General features: G+C 54.4%; 1 protein-coding gene across 1 annotated transcript; it reads right to left on the bottom strand.

The window, feature by feature from the left end:
- Positions 1-2,047: 2,047 nt before the first annotated feature.
- On the bottom strand, positions 2,048-13,375 carry RPN1 (ribophorin I; the record flags this gene model as incomplete). The annotated part of the gene is made up of 10 exons (XM_080718268.1): positions 13,103-13,375; positions 10,934-10,998; positions 9,723-10,029; positions 8,933-9,142; positions 7,530-7,722; positions 6,545-6,644; positions 5,996-6,134; positions 5,784-5,903; positions 4,202-4,447; positions 2,048-2,230 (listed from the first exon to the last, which is right to left on the bottom strand). Exons 1-10 carry the CDS (start codon positions 13,364-13,366, stop codon positions 2,048-2,050), a joined length of 1,827 nt encoding a protein of 608 aa, XP_080574394.1. The 5' UTR covers positions 13,367-13,375.
- Between the last annotated feature and the right edge of the window lie 313 nt (positions 13,376-13,688).

The raw sequence follows: 13,688 nt of genomic DNA on the forward strand, positions 1-13,688 counted from the left end.
CGCGACTGGCTGGCCCCGCGGGCCTCGCGAGGCACCCGAGACACCAAGTCCCCATCACCCGCAGCCGCCGGCAACTAGGCTCCGCCATCCGAAACCCGGGACGGGGCTCGGGCGGCCATTCCCGCGCTCCACCTGTAGGTGGCACCAAAGGCATTGGCAACAAGGGAGGCGAGCGCGGCAGCACGCATGCGCGGCCCTTCGGACCTCGGGCGTCACTGTGCGCATGCGCGATCGGGCTTGCTGCAGGCGCCCCCTAGCGACGGCGGCCAAGAGACCGTAGGGCGCACGCGCAGCGCGTCCCCGGGCCTGCACGGAGACCGCCGGGCCAGCAGAGGGCGCGCGTCGCCTCGCCCGCGGGCCCAGCGCCTTTTACATAGAAACTTGGGTGTCCAACCAGTTTTCTGAGGTTGCAGAGGAGCTAAGGCTTAGCCAGGGGTCCCTGGGAAGGGGCTGGGGCAGACGACGTGCACCCCCGCAAGCCAGAAAGCCTGCACAGGCGCTGGGCCCGGGGGCACAGCTGCAGGCCAGCGCCCTCCCGCTCCAGCCCGAGGGCCGGTTCTTGGGAGGACTGGGGTTGAACCCAGAGGCATCTACACCCCCAGCCCTATTTTTTGTAGCACTGGGAATGGTACCCAGGGGCTTTCTACGTCCAAGCTACACCCCAGTCTATTTTTAAACAGGGTCTCTTGAGTTGCAAAAAGCTTAGCAATTTAGCAAGACCCTGATTTAAAAAAAAAAAATTGGAGCAGGGGGTAGTGGAGCACTTGTAATCCCAGAATTTGGGAGACTGAGGCAGGATTCAGGTTTGCAGCCAGCCTCAGCTACTTAGTGAGGACCTCGAAAATGGAGTGAAACATAAGCGTGGTTCCATATTTTGAAACCTAAGTGTGGTGGCACACGCCGGTAACCCCGGCACTTGGGAGGCCGAGACAGGAGGATCATGGTTCGTGAACAGCCTCAGCTCCCACTTGGTGAGGTAGGCCCTTTGCAACTCAGTGAGAGCCTGCTTCAAATATAAAGAATAAAATTTAGGCCTGGGAATATCGCTTGAAGGTAGAATACCCAGTACCACAAAAAAAGGGGGTGAAGGGGCATGGTGGCCCACACTTGTAATCCCAGTACTTAGGAGGCTGAGACAGGAGAACAGGGGTTCACAGCCAGCCTCAGCTACTTAGTGAAGTGAGGCCCTCTGCAACTGAGACCGTTTCAAACTAAAGAATAAAAAATTGGGCGGGGAGTAGAGCTCGGAGGGAGAATGCCCCTGGGTTAGGGGCACAGCCGCAGTATCACACACACACACACAAGGAAAATATAAACAAACAATACTTGCCTTCCAAACTAGCTCTGAGGACCAAACCCATCACTTAAGGATAAAAAATACTTGATTAAAAAAAGCACTATCGGTGGTGACATGAACTAGGCCGGAGAGGGCTTCTGTTTTTTACTGGAGACTGAACACGGGGGCATTCTACCTCTAAGCTACACTCCAGCCCTTGTGTGTGTGTAGTACTAGGGACTGAACACAGGGGCATTTCGTTCTGAGTTACACCCCAGAGCTATCTTATTTTTACTTTGAAACAGGGTCTCCCTAGTTTGATAAGAGCCTCACTACTTGCGGAGGCTGTCCTCAGACTTGTGATTCTCCTCTCCCAAGAACGAGGATTAGTTTTGTGCCACCAGACCTGGCTAGAGAGGGCTTTTCAACAGACCAAATGGACACATTCATAGTCCCTCTTTTTTTCTTTTGGCCATACACACTTAAAATAAGAAAAAGATACACACAAAATAATCAAACAAACGAATTAAAAGGTGCAAAAGGGGCTGACAAGCTGAACAAATATCCCGAACTGTAGAATACGAACCTGACCATGAAAGCTGCCTTTGTTCAAAACACAACGACAACTGGCTTTTAATGAGATTCTTTTGGAGTTTAAAAAGGAAATAGAAAAAAAGGAAGAAGGCAGGCTGGCTCCCGCCTGGCCAGGCGCGCCTGCTCTCTGGGGGCCCTCGGTGGCCCGGGCTCCCGCCCGCCCGCCCGCGGCCGCAGCTACAGCGCGTCCAGGATGTGGTCGATCTTGGCGACCAGCTCCTGGCGCTTCCCAGAGATGAGCTTCTCGTTGTCCACGTACGTGTCCTTCTTGAGCTTGCCGGCCACCAGCCGCTCGGCCTCCAGCGCAGACTTCAGCACCAGCTCCTTGACCTGGGCGTCCAGCTTCTGCACCTCGCTCACCTACCGGAACGAGAGCGGGATGGCGTGAGGAAGTTCTCGGGCCCCGCTCAGCAGGCCCGCCGCGTCCCAGGCCCAGCTGCCCATGGAGCAGAGCGCTCAGTCCAGGCCAGGTGTGGTGGCGCAGACCCGGGGGCCCAAGAACTTGGAGGTCAGGACAGGAGGTTTGCAGGTTTGAGGCCAGACTCAGCAAAATAGTGAGACACCGTTTCAAAATTAAAAAATAACAGCGGGGCCAGGCGTGGTGGCGCACGCTTATAATCCCCGCGCTTGGGAGGCGGAGACAGGAGGATCGCACAGGTTCGAAGCCAGCCACGCTGGTTTAAGAGACCCTGTTTCCAAATAAAAATATAAAATAGGTCTGGGAGTGTAGTCTGGAGGTAGAAGGGCTTCCAGGAACCCCAGTACCACCAAAAAAACAAAACAAAACAAAACAAAAAAAAACCCAGCTGGGCATGGTGGACCATGGCAATAATCCTAGTACTTACAAGGCTGAGACAGGAAGATAAAGGTCTGAGGTCTGTCTCAGCAACTCAGTAAGACCCTGTTTCAAAATCAAAACTAAAATACCTGGAGGTGTATCTCCAAGGTAGAATGTTTCTGGTTTCAATCTTTAGTACAAAAAAAAAAGTTTCAGCGAGCGGTATGAAGCAGTTGTGTGGGGAAGGAAGCGGCGCCTCACCAGGCCCAGCAGCGGGGCTCGCACACCACCGCCCAGGGCACAGGTGGCGCGTGCGCCCACAAGGGCAGACCAGAGCCCAAGCCTGCTGTGGCTTTTGGCACTGGGGGCTGAACCCAGAGGCATTCTACTTCTGAGCTATACCTCAGCCCAGTTTGTGTGTTTGTGTGTGTGTGTGTGTGTTTTGTGGTACTGGGGGTGGAACCCAGGGGCATTCTACCTCCGAGCTACACCCTAGCCCTATCTTTTATTCTTTTTTTAAAACGGGCTGGGCGTGGTGGCGCACGCTTGTAATCCCAGCGCTTGGGAGGCAGAGACAGGAGGATCGCACAGGTTTGAAGCCAGCTGCGCTGGCTTAGGAGACCCTGTTTCCAAAAATAAAATAGGTCTGGGAGTGTAGCCCGGAGATAGACGGGCTTCCAGGAACCCCAGTACCACCAAAAAAAAAAAAAAAACCAGGGTCTCACACAACTGGACTTGGTGGCGCACGCTTGTAATCCCAGCATTTGAGAGGCTGAGACAGGAGGATCGCGGTTCGCGGACAGCCTCAGCTATTTAGTGAGGCCCTCCGCAACTCAGTGAGACCCTGTTTCAAAATAAAGAATAAAAAATAAAAAATAGGGCGGATGTAGCTTAGAGGTCGAATGCTCCTGGGTTCCATCTCCTGACCCGCAAATACTAAATAAAAATAAAACAGGGTCTCGCTGACTTGCAAAGGGCCTCACTAACTAGCTCGGCCTCCTGAATGCTGGGATTAAAAGCGTGCACCACCTTGCCCGGCTCACCCTAACCCAGTTTTTTATTTTCAACTGGTGTTCAGTCTTGCTAAGTTGCTGAGGCCGGCCTCCAACCTGTGATCCTCCTGCCTCAGCCTCCCAAGAACTGAGATTACAGGTAAGTGACACGATTCCTGGTCTTCTTGACCTTTTTATTTTTCTTATCTCAAAAGATGGTCTTGTGCCAGGTGTGGTACGCATGCATGTAATCCCAGTGCTTGGAGGTTAAGACAGGAGGACAGTCTCAGCAAATGAGACTCATCAACCTAGCAAGATCCTGTTCAAATTAAATATAAAACAGGTCTGGAAGTTTAACTCAGAGGTAGAATATCCTGGGGTTCAATCCCCAGTACCACACACAAAAAAGAGGGTCTTACAAAGTTGCTGATACCGGCCTTGAACCTGCAATCCTCTTGTCTCAGCCTCCCAAGCACTGGGCCTACAGGTGTGCATGCCCTGTGGTCCCCGAGCTCCCGGCCTCCCCGTCGGCAGCGCAGGGGCCCGCCGCGGCCCACTCACTCTGTCACACAGGTCAGAGCCCTCGGTCTTGAGCCGGGACTGCAGCAGCGCGATCTCGCTGGTCAGGGCCTTGTGCTCCGTCTCCAAGCACTTCTTGCCGCTGTTGAGGGTGGAGATGTCCCGGGACTGCTTGTACCTGTTGATGGCCTCGTCCAGGTGTCGGTACAAGCCTATCCTCTTGTTGGCCAGCGTGAGGACCTGCTCTGTGATGCAGGCCACCTTCATCCTGGCCTCTGCAGCCGGGTCCTGGGGAGGGCGCGAGGGAGGAGACACGTTTGCCAACATTCAGGTCTGAGCCTGCTCCAACCTCACATCCCAAGGAAAACCCGCCGCCACCAGTCATTCTTGTGAGGTTGGCCGGGCGCGGTAGCATGCGCCTGGAATCCAGGTGCTTGGGAGGCCGAGACAGGAGGACCGCGGCTGAGGCAGCCTCAGCAACTTAGCCAGATCCTCCTTGCTCCAAAATGAAAATAAAGCTGGGCATGGTGACACATGCTTTGTTTTTTTTTTTGGTTTTTTTTGAGGGTCTGGGGACAGAACCCAGGGCATTTGACCTCCAGGCTACACCCCCTGCCCTATTTTTCATTCTTTATTTTGAAACAGGGTCTCACTGAGTTGCGGAGGGTGTAAGTAGCTGAGGCTGTCCACGAACTGCGATCCTTCGGTCTCAGCCTCCTGAATGCTGGGATTACAAGTGTGCGCCACCACGCCCGGCCTCACATATGCTTTCAATCTCAGTACTGGGAAGGCTGAGATTGGAGGACTGTAAGTTGGAAGCCAGCCTCAGCAACTTAGTGAGGCCCTGCACAACCTAGCAAGACCCCGTTCAAAAGAAAATAGGCCTGAGGATGGGACTTAAAGGCAGAATGCCTCTAGGTTTAATCCAGAGCACAACCAAAGATAAAAGTAGGCCAGAATCCCAGCATGTGGGAGGTAAGATAGGGGGATCGCAGGTCATGGACAGTGCCAGCTACTTAGTGAGGCACTGTACCACCCAGTGAGACTGTTTCAAAATAAAAAATAAAAAAGGGGGCCTGGGGGCGTAGCCTGAAGGTAGAATGCCCCTGGGTTCCATGTGTAGTAACACACACACACACACACACACACACGCGTGCGCGCGGCTAGTAGTGGTGGCACACATCTATCATCCCAGTACTTGGAACTGAGATAGGACAAGCACACATTTGAGGCCAGATTAAGCAACGTTGCGAGACTCAGCAACTGAGCCGGACTCCGTCTCAAAACAGAAACGAAAGCCAGGTGCGGGGCCAGGCTTGTGACCCGAGTGTCAGGAGGCTGAGACCAGGCCTGAGGACCACAGGTTTGAAGCCAGCCCAGCAACTTGAGGCTTGCAGCGTCCCAGTGAGACCCTATTTCCAAATAAAGAAGCAACCTAGGGACGTAGTGCACCTCTGGGTTCAATTCCCAGCACCACAAAAGTAGATAAACAAGCAAAACAGGCTGAGGGTGTAGCCTGGAGGTAGAACACCCCAGGGTTCCATTCCTGGTACCAAAAACCCAAAAGCAGAACCAGGAAAAACAAGAAGAGAGTGCGGCCCTAGAGGCCGAGGGCGGGAGGCACCTTGGTGATGGAGAAGTCCAGGCGGACGTAGAGGATGACGGTGAAGAAGAGGATGTAGAAGGCGGCCACCACCAGCAGGGGCTCCTGCAGCATCAGCACCCTGTTGAAGGCGTAGTGCACCTGCCAAGCGGAGCGCAGGCATCAGGACGGCGCGGGGAGGACGGCGCGGGGAGGACGGCGCGGGGAGGACGGCCGCCTGCCCGCCCGCTCACCACGATGTCCTGAATGTGCTGCTCCACCAGGTTGGTCTTGTAGGCCACGATGACCGGGCGGCCGAAGGTGTCCAGGTAGGTGTAGTGCAGCTCGTCCGGGGCCCGGCTGATCTCATAGGGGCTGTCGACCTGGATGTTCCTGGAGGCGGAGAGCACACGGGCCCCACTGACCATGCTGGCAAACGGGTACGGGTTGGGCGCCCCGGCCACGGGCCGGCAAGGTGACTGCCGCCGCCGCCACAGCCTGCTTCCCGTCTCTGTGTTGCTGGGATAGAACCCAGAGGCCTTCTACCTCCCAGCTACAACCCGGCCCTTTTATTTATTTATGTATCTATTTATTTTGTGTGTGTGGCCCGAGGATGGAACCCAGATGCATTCTGCCTCCGAGCTACACCCCCAGCCTTATTTTGTATTCTTTGCTTTGAAACAGGGTCGCACTGCGTTGCTAAGGGCCTCACTACGTAGCTGAAGCTGGCCTCGAATTAAAAAGGGCTGGCGGTCTGGCTTGGCACGCCCCGGGACGGCGCGCGAGGAGCCGCCGACACTCACTTGGCACCTTCAGGCAAGATGATCTTCACCGTCAGAGAGTCTATCACTTGCTCATCAAATACGTGGTCCACAAACCTCATCTTGAGTGCATACTGGTCACCTAAGGGGCCACACAAAAGGCGGCCACGTGAGCACAGCAGACAGGACCCGGCGCACGCCTGCATTCAGCCCCCAGGAGGCCCAGGCAGGAGGCCCATCCTCCGAGGACAGCCTCAGCAACATCACAAGAAGCACGAACGGAGGGCGGGATGGTGGCTGGAGGCAGGGCACCCCTGGGTTCTCCCGGTATGAAAACAAACAAGAACATTGTTTTTATAGCCCAGCCTTCCTGAGAAGAGACAACGCTCCTCCCCATCAACAAAAATGCAGTTAGGCAGAGTGCTGCAGGCCTGTAATTCAGTACTAGGGAGGCTGAGACTGGAGGATCATAGGTCTGAGGCAAGACGCTGATTCAAAATAAAAAACAGGGCTGGCTACTTAAAAACTTAGTGAGACCCTGTTTCCAAATAAAATATAAAAAAGGTCTGGGAGTATAGCCCGGGGGTAAAAAGCCTCTGGGTTGCACCCCCAGTACCACCAAAAATAAATAAATAAATAAATAAATAAATAAATAAATAAATAAATAAAAAACAGGGCTGGGGTGTAGCTCAGAGGCAGAGCGCCCCTGGGTTCCATCCCCAGAAGGAAAAGAACAACGCAAAAAGCAAGCAGTCACTTGCCGGGTGTGGTGGCGCATGCTCATAACCCCAGCACTTGGGAGGCCGAGACAGGAGGGCCACAGGTTCAAAGCCAGCGCCTTGGCAAGGGAGCGAGGCCCTCAGAAACCCGATGAGATCCTGTATCCAAATAAAGAACTCGTGCTGGGATGGGGTGTAGCGCGGAGGTGGACTGTCTCTAGGTTCAATCCCCACTACCAAAGGAAGAAACTAAAAGCAGCGGCTACTTCCTCTCCCGCTACTCTAGTCTTACTAGACCGAAGACGCACCCAAGTTGTAGAGGTACTCGTAGCTCGGGAGGTTGTAGCCCACGACGTAATGTGTCTTCCACCCGCCAAAGAGCGGGAAGCGAGGCCGGATCTCCATCTCCACGGAGTCGTCCAAGACGAGGAGGTGGCTGGTGGAGACGTTGCCGATCTCGTCCCGGTAGTAAACATCCTGAGCTGCGGCGGGGAGGATGGTCTGCAAGAGAGGGCGCGGCCTCCTGCAGCACTCGGAGACGAAGGGCGCCCGCCAGGACAGGCAGCCAGGGAACCAGTGCTGTGTGTGGGGCTGGGCAGTGAAGCCCGGGGCATCCACCTCTGAGCTTCAGCCACCCTTTTCACTTTATTAACTTATTTTTTATTTTTTTTGGTGGTACTGGGGTTCCTGGAAGCCCTTCTACCTCTGGGCTACACTCCCAGACCTATTTTTACATTTTTATTTGGAAACAGGGTCTCCTAAGCCAGCACGCGCGGCTGGCTTTGAACCTGCGCATCCTCCTGTCTCTGCCTCCCAAGCGCGGGGATGACAAGCGTCCGCCACCAGGCCCAGCTTTCATTTCTTTTATTTTCAAACAGTCTGATTTGCTCAGGGCCTCAATAAATTGCAGAGGCTGGCCTCAAACCCGTGATCCTCCTGTTTCAGCCTTCCCAAGTGCTAGGTTTACAGATATGCACCACCATGGCCAGCTGGAAATGATCTTTTTTTGGGGGGCAGTACTACCTCCGAGCTCCATCCCCAGCCCTATTTTTTATTCTGGAACAGGGTCTCACTAAGTCGTGGAGGGCCTAAGTAGCGGAGGCTGGCTGGAAACTTGTGACCTTCCTGTGTCAGTCACCCACAGGCTGGGATTACGAGCTTGCGCCACCATGCAGGGCCGGAAAGGATCTTAAAACCTTCTGTAACACGACCTTCCTTACTACTTAATTAATCGCTCCCAAACTATACACAAGTTAAGAAGCCTGAACTTCCACCGTGGTTTCAAAATTTCTAGAAACTGAACCTACTTCTCCATCAAGGGTAATAAGTAAGTTTTTCTAAGAATGACTTCTGTTACTCAAGAGCTCTGCCAGCCGGAGGTGTGGAGTCCACACCTGCGATCCCACTTCACGGGAGGCTGAGCAGGAAGATCACAGGCTCAAGGTCAGTTTCAGAAGCTTAGCACGACCCACGCCAACCTAGAAGACCTGTTTCAAACTAAAAATTAAAATCCAGGCGTGGCGGCACACGCTTGTGAGCCCAGGCCCTGGGAGGCCGAGGCAGGACGGCAGGTGTCCAGGACAGCCTCGGCCGGTGTGAGATTCTCAGCTACCCAGGAGACCCCGTTTCAAACAGCCCCGGGGTCCAGCCCCCAGCGGAGCAGCAGCTAAGGGGGGCCGCGTTCGCGTCCACGGCGAGAGCAGTGCCGTACCTTAAACGAGCGGATGGAGGCTATCCCGCTGTCAGGCTGCCGCTGGTAATCGTAGCGGGAGAAGGGCCCCTTGAGGACGGCCCCCGTGTGCTTCAGGTCCACGCTCTCCTCCACGGCAATGTTGCCCCAGTGTGAGACCTCGATGACGCGCGTCATGCTGGTGATGGTGAGGAAGGGGCTGTTGTTCTCGTAGTGCACTCTGAAGGGATCCTAGGCGGGAGGCAGGCGGGTCAAAGTCTTGGCAGCCTAACAATCAATCCCAGCATTCGGGAGGCTGAGGCAGGAGGTCACAGTTTGAGGCCAGCCTCGGTTACTCAGTGAGGCCCTTTGCAACTCAGTGAAACCCTGTTTCAAAATAAAGAATAAAAAAATAGGGCTGGGGGTGTAGCTCAGAGGTAGAATGTCCCTGGGTTTCATCCTCAGTAAGGTTAAAAAAAAAAGTCAACTCGATTGACTTTGGGTGGTTGCTTTTTTTTTTGTTTTGGTGGTACTGGGGGTGGAACCCAGAGGCTTTCTACCTCCGGGCTATACACCCAGACCTATTTTATATTTCATTTGGAAACAGAGTCTCACTAAGTTGCTGAGAGCCTCACTCAGTAGCTGAGGCTGGCCTCGAACCTGCGTGATCCTCCTGTCTCAGCCTCCCAAGCGCGGGGATGACAAGCGCGCCCACCACGCCCGGCCCTGACTTTGGCTTTTGGAGGCCTGTCGGCTGGAGGTCACGTCGGTTCAGTGAGACCCTGTATAAAAGGGCAGGCAGACAGCACAGGCTGGCCCCGGCTGTGCCTACCTGGCGGTAGGCGGGGACATCTCTGAAAGGCCCGTAGTCCAGGAGGTCCTCGGAGCGCGTGGGGTTGCCCAGCTTGGTGTAGCTCTCCACGTTCCGGGAAGCAAGCTTCACCCGCATGGTCTGGGTCTTTGTGGGGTAGGGAGAGTAGAAATAGTGGTTGCCCTCAAACACCACAAACTGCTTCTCAGACTGGGTTATCTGGGTTGGGTACGGCTGAAGCACGTGGGTATAAACTGTTTCCACGATGACTGACACCTTGCTCCCAGGATCCAGGGCTACTGGGAGTCTGACCGTGAAGAATCTCCCACTGAAAGAGAAAAGAAACAGAATTAGGGGGAGGAAGGAGAGCGGGCAGCCTCAGCCACCTGGGAGGCCTACTTAATGGGACCTTGTTTCAAAATAAAGAACAAAACAGGGCTGGGGTGTAGCTCAGAGGTGGAGTGCCTGGCTCCCATCCCCAGCACGGCTCTCACACACACAGGTTCCCCACGGCAGCTTCTGTTCTCCTGCTCCTTCAGGAGTCCCCCATCAGCCCTGACACCAGCCAGTTTACTGCGATACAGTAAGCTACACGGCTTTTCCCGGGACAGCCTTCTCCAAGTCTTGGCTTCAAATCCAAACTCTGCCTCTTCTCTTTGGTGACATTGGGGCTTGAACCCAGGGGCATTTTACCTGTGAGCTACTCTCAATGCCCTATTTTGCATTTTTATTTTGAAACGGGGTCTCGAGACAAGAGTTGCTGAGGCTGGGGCCTCAAACCTGCCATCTTCCTGTCTCAGCCAGTAGTGGGATTCCAAGTGTGCGCCTTCACACCTGGCTCTCCAATGCCTTTTATTTTTCTTTATTTTGCAGGTCTGGCGATGGAACCCAGGGGCATTCGACCTCCGAGCTACACCCCCTGCCCTATTTTTTATTCTTTATTTTGAAACCGGGTCTCACTGAGTTGCAAAGGGCCTCACTAAGTAGCTGAGGCTGTCCTCGAACCATGATCCTCTGGTCTCAGCCTCCGGAATGCCGGGATCACAAGCGTGCGCCTCCACGCCCGGCTCTCCAATGCTTTTTATGACCAAGTCCCCACCTCTGTTACTGCTACCATCCAGCCAACTCCAAGCTAGCAACCTCAGGAACTTTGGTACCTGGCTCCACTTTATCCCAAAAAGCTGCCGACGCTCTTCAGAAACGCCTGTCGAGCAGCCTGTTCACCAGCTTACCTCTGACCCTTGATTTTTGTTTCTCGTACTTCCAGATTATTCTCTTCTTCCTCTTCTCCCTTCACCTGATAACACACACACAAAACAGATTATTATTATTGTTGTTGTCTTTTGGTTTCTAAACTTGCATTTAACATTTAGTCAGCTGACTTAGAATGTCTACATTAACAGCCAGGCGTGGGGGCGCACGCTTGTCTTCCCCGCGCTTGGGAGGCTGAGACAGGAGGACGGCACAGGTTCAAAGCCAGCCTCAGCTACTTAGTGAGGTTCTCAGTAACTTAGTGAGACCCAGTTTTCAAATAATGTATAAAATAGGTTTGGGAGTACAGCCCGGAGGTAGAAAGCCTCTGGGTTCCACCCCCAGTACCAAAAAACAAAACAAAACAAAAACAAACAAACAAACAAAAAAAAAAACAATGTCTGCACGATGGGGCACACTTGTAATCCCAGTACTTGTGAGGCGGAGACAGGAGGATTGCGGGTTCAAAGCCAGCCTTGGCAAAGCTCTCAGAAACCTAGTTCAAACCGTTTCCAAATAAAGAAATAAAATGGGACTGGGGGTGTAGCTTGGGAGATAGAACGCCTCTAGGTTCAATCCCTAGTACCCAAAACCAAACACAAAAAGAAATATGCATATGCCAGTTAAATGTGGTAGCATATACTTGCAATCCCAGTACTCCAGAGGCTGAGACAGGGGGAATGCAGGTTCAAGGCCAGCCTGGGCAACTAAGCAAGGCCCTTTGATGAGACTTAGTGAGACTGTTTCAGAATGAAAAACAAAACAGCTCTGGGGGATGGCTCAGAAGTAGAATGCCCATGGGTTCGACCTCCAGTACCACCACCACTAAAACAAAACATATATATGCATATGCATAGAAGATAAATAGCATTTTGCTGGGTGTGGTGGCGCACGCTTGTGATCCCCACCCTTGGGAGGCTGAGACGGGAGGATCGTGCAGGTTCAAAGCCAGCCTCAGCTACTGAGTGAGGCTCTCGGCAACCTAGTGAGACCCTGTTTCCAAATAAGATATAAAATAGGTCTGGGTGTATAGCCTGGAGGTAGAAAGCCCCTGGGTTCCATTTCTGGTAACACACACACAGACAGACAGACACACACACACACACACACACACACAAGAGGAAGATGATGACAAATAGCATTTCATGATGTATTTCAAGTGTCCTCCATTACCAAAACTATTATTTTGTTTTTGTGGTGCCGGGATTGAACCCAAGGTCATTCTACCTCTGAACTACAACTCTTGCCCTTTTTCTTTAAGGGTCTAAGTTAACAGCACTGCCCTCAACCCTGCAAAACTCCTGTCTCCACCTCCTAAGTACTTACCGAGACTCCAGGCATGTGCCACCAAACCCAGCTTCCTTAACATACAATAAAATTAAAGTAAAATAAAAATTTAAGAGACATGAACTAAGTACAATAACCTAGCTTGTAAGCATTCTCCAATTGGAAGGCAGAGTTTTAAAATTAGGTTTCGGGGGGACGAGCACTGGGGATAGAGCCCGGGGCATTCCACGCCTGAGCTACACCCCTAGTCCTTTTGTATGTATTTGGAAATAGGTTCTCCCTAAGTTGCTACGGCTCGCCTTGAATCAGTGATTCTCCTGCCTCAGCCTCCCAAGCACTGGGATTACAGTATGTCTGTCTTAAAAATAACTTCGGTCCCGGCGTGGTGGCGCACGCTTGTAATCCCAGCACTTTGGAGGCTGAGACAGGAGGATGGCGCAGGTTCGAAGCCATTCTCAGCTGCTTAGTGAGGCTCTCGGCAACTTAGTGAGACCCTGTTTCCAAATAAAATAGAAAATAGGTCTGGGAGTGCAGCCCGGGGGGTAGAATGCCCCTGGGTCCCATCCAGGTACCGCAAAAGAATAACAACAACAATAATAAAAACTTCAGCACTTGCAAGCCCTGGCCTGGTGGTGCACTCCTGTAAAACCCGTACTTGGGCAGCTGAGGCAGAAGGATCACAGGTGCGAGGCCAGCCTCAGCAACTGATGGAGGCCGTTTCATGGCGGGAGTGCGGCTGGGATGCCCTGGGTTCCCACGCGTCCAGCCAGGACTCCGGAAGGCGGCGGCGGCGGCGGCGGCTCCCGGCCCCGCGGAGCGCGCCACGCGTGCGCGGGCGGGCGCTGACGTGTCGCCGCACTCACCTGCACGCCCAGGTGCGCCAGCCGGGCCTCGAGCTCGGGCTCCAGGGCCAGCAGGAACGAGGAGGCCCGCGCCGCGGAGCCGCCCGGGTGCGCCAGCACCACCTCGGCCGTCACCTTGGCCAGGTGGCTGCTCAGGTCCACCGTGCGCTTCACGTCCTCGTTCACCAGCGGCACGGCCTCCGGGGAGGCGCGGCCCGGCGCCGGGGCCCAGGCGCCCAGCAGCAGCAGCAGCAGGGCCAGCGGGCGGGCGGCGAACGCCTCCATGGCCGGGACGGAGCTGAGCGCCTGGCCCGCCCCGCGCCGCGCCACTGCGCCTGCGCGCCGACCTTCCACCCCGTCCGCGCCACTGCGCCTGCGCGCCGAACCGCCCCGGTCCGCTCCGCGCAGGCGCGCTGGCCCGGCGGCCCCACGATGACGACGCCCAGACGCGAGGACCCCGTTTCCACGGCAACGGGCGGCCTGTCGCGCGCCGGGCTGCACCTCCGCGCAGTGTCATCTGGCGTCCTTACTAGCCCTCATTTTCATTTCCTTTATTCTCTTCAACTGGTACTGAGGTTTGACCTCAGAGGTGTTTTGCCTCCGAGCT

This window comes from Muscardinus avellanarius (assembly GCF_963383645.1).
Source record: "Muscardinus avellanarius genome assembly, chromosome: 22".
NCBI classification, from domain to species: Eukaryota; Metazoa; Chordata; class Mammalia; order Rodentia; family Gliridae; genus Muscardinus; species Muscardinus avellanarius.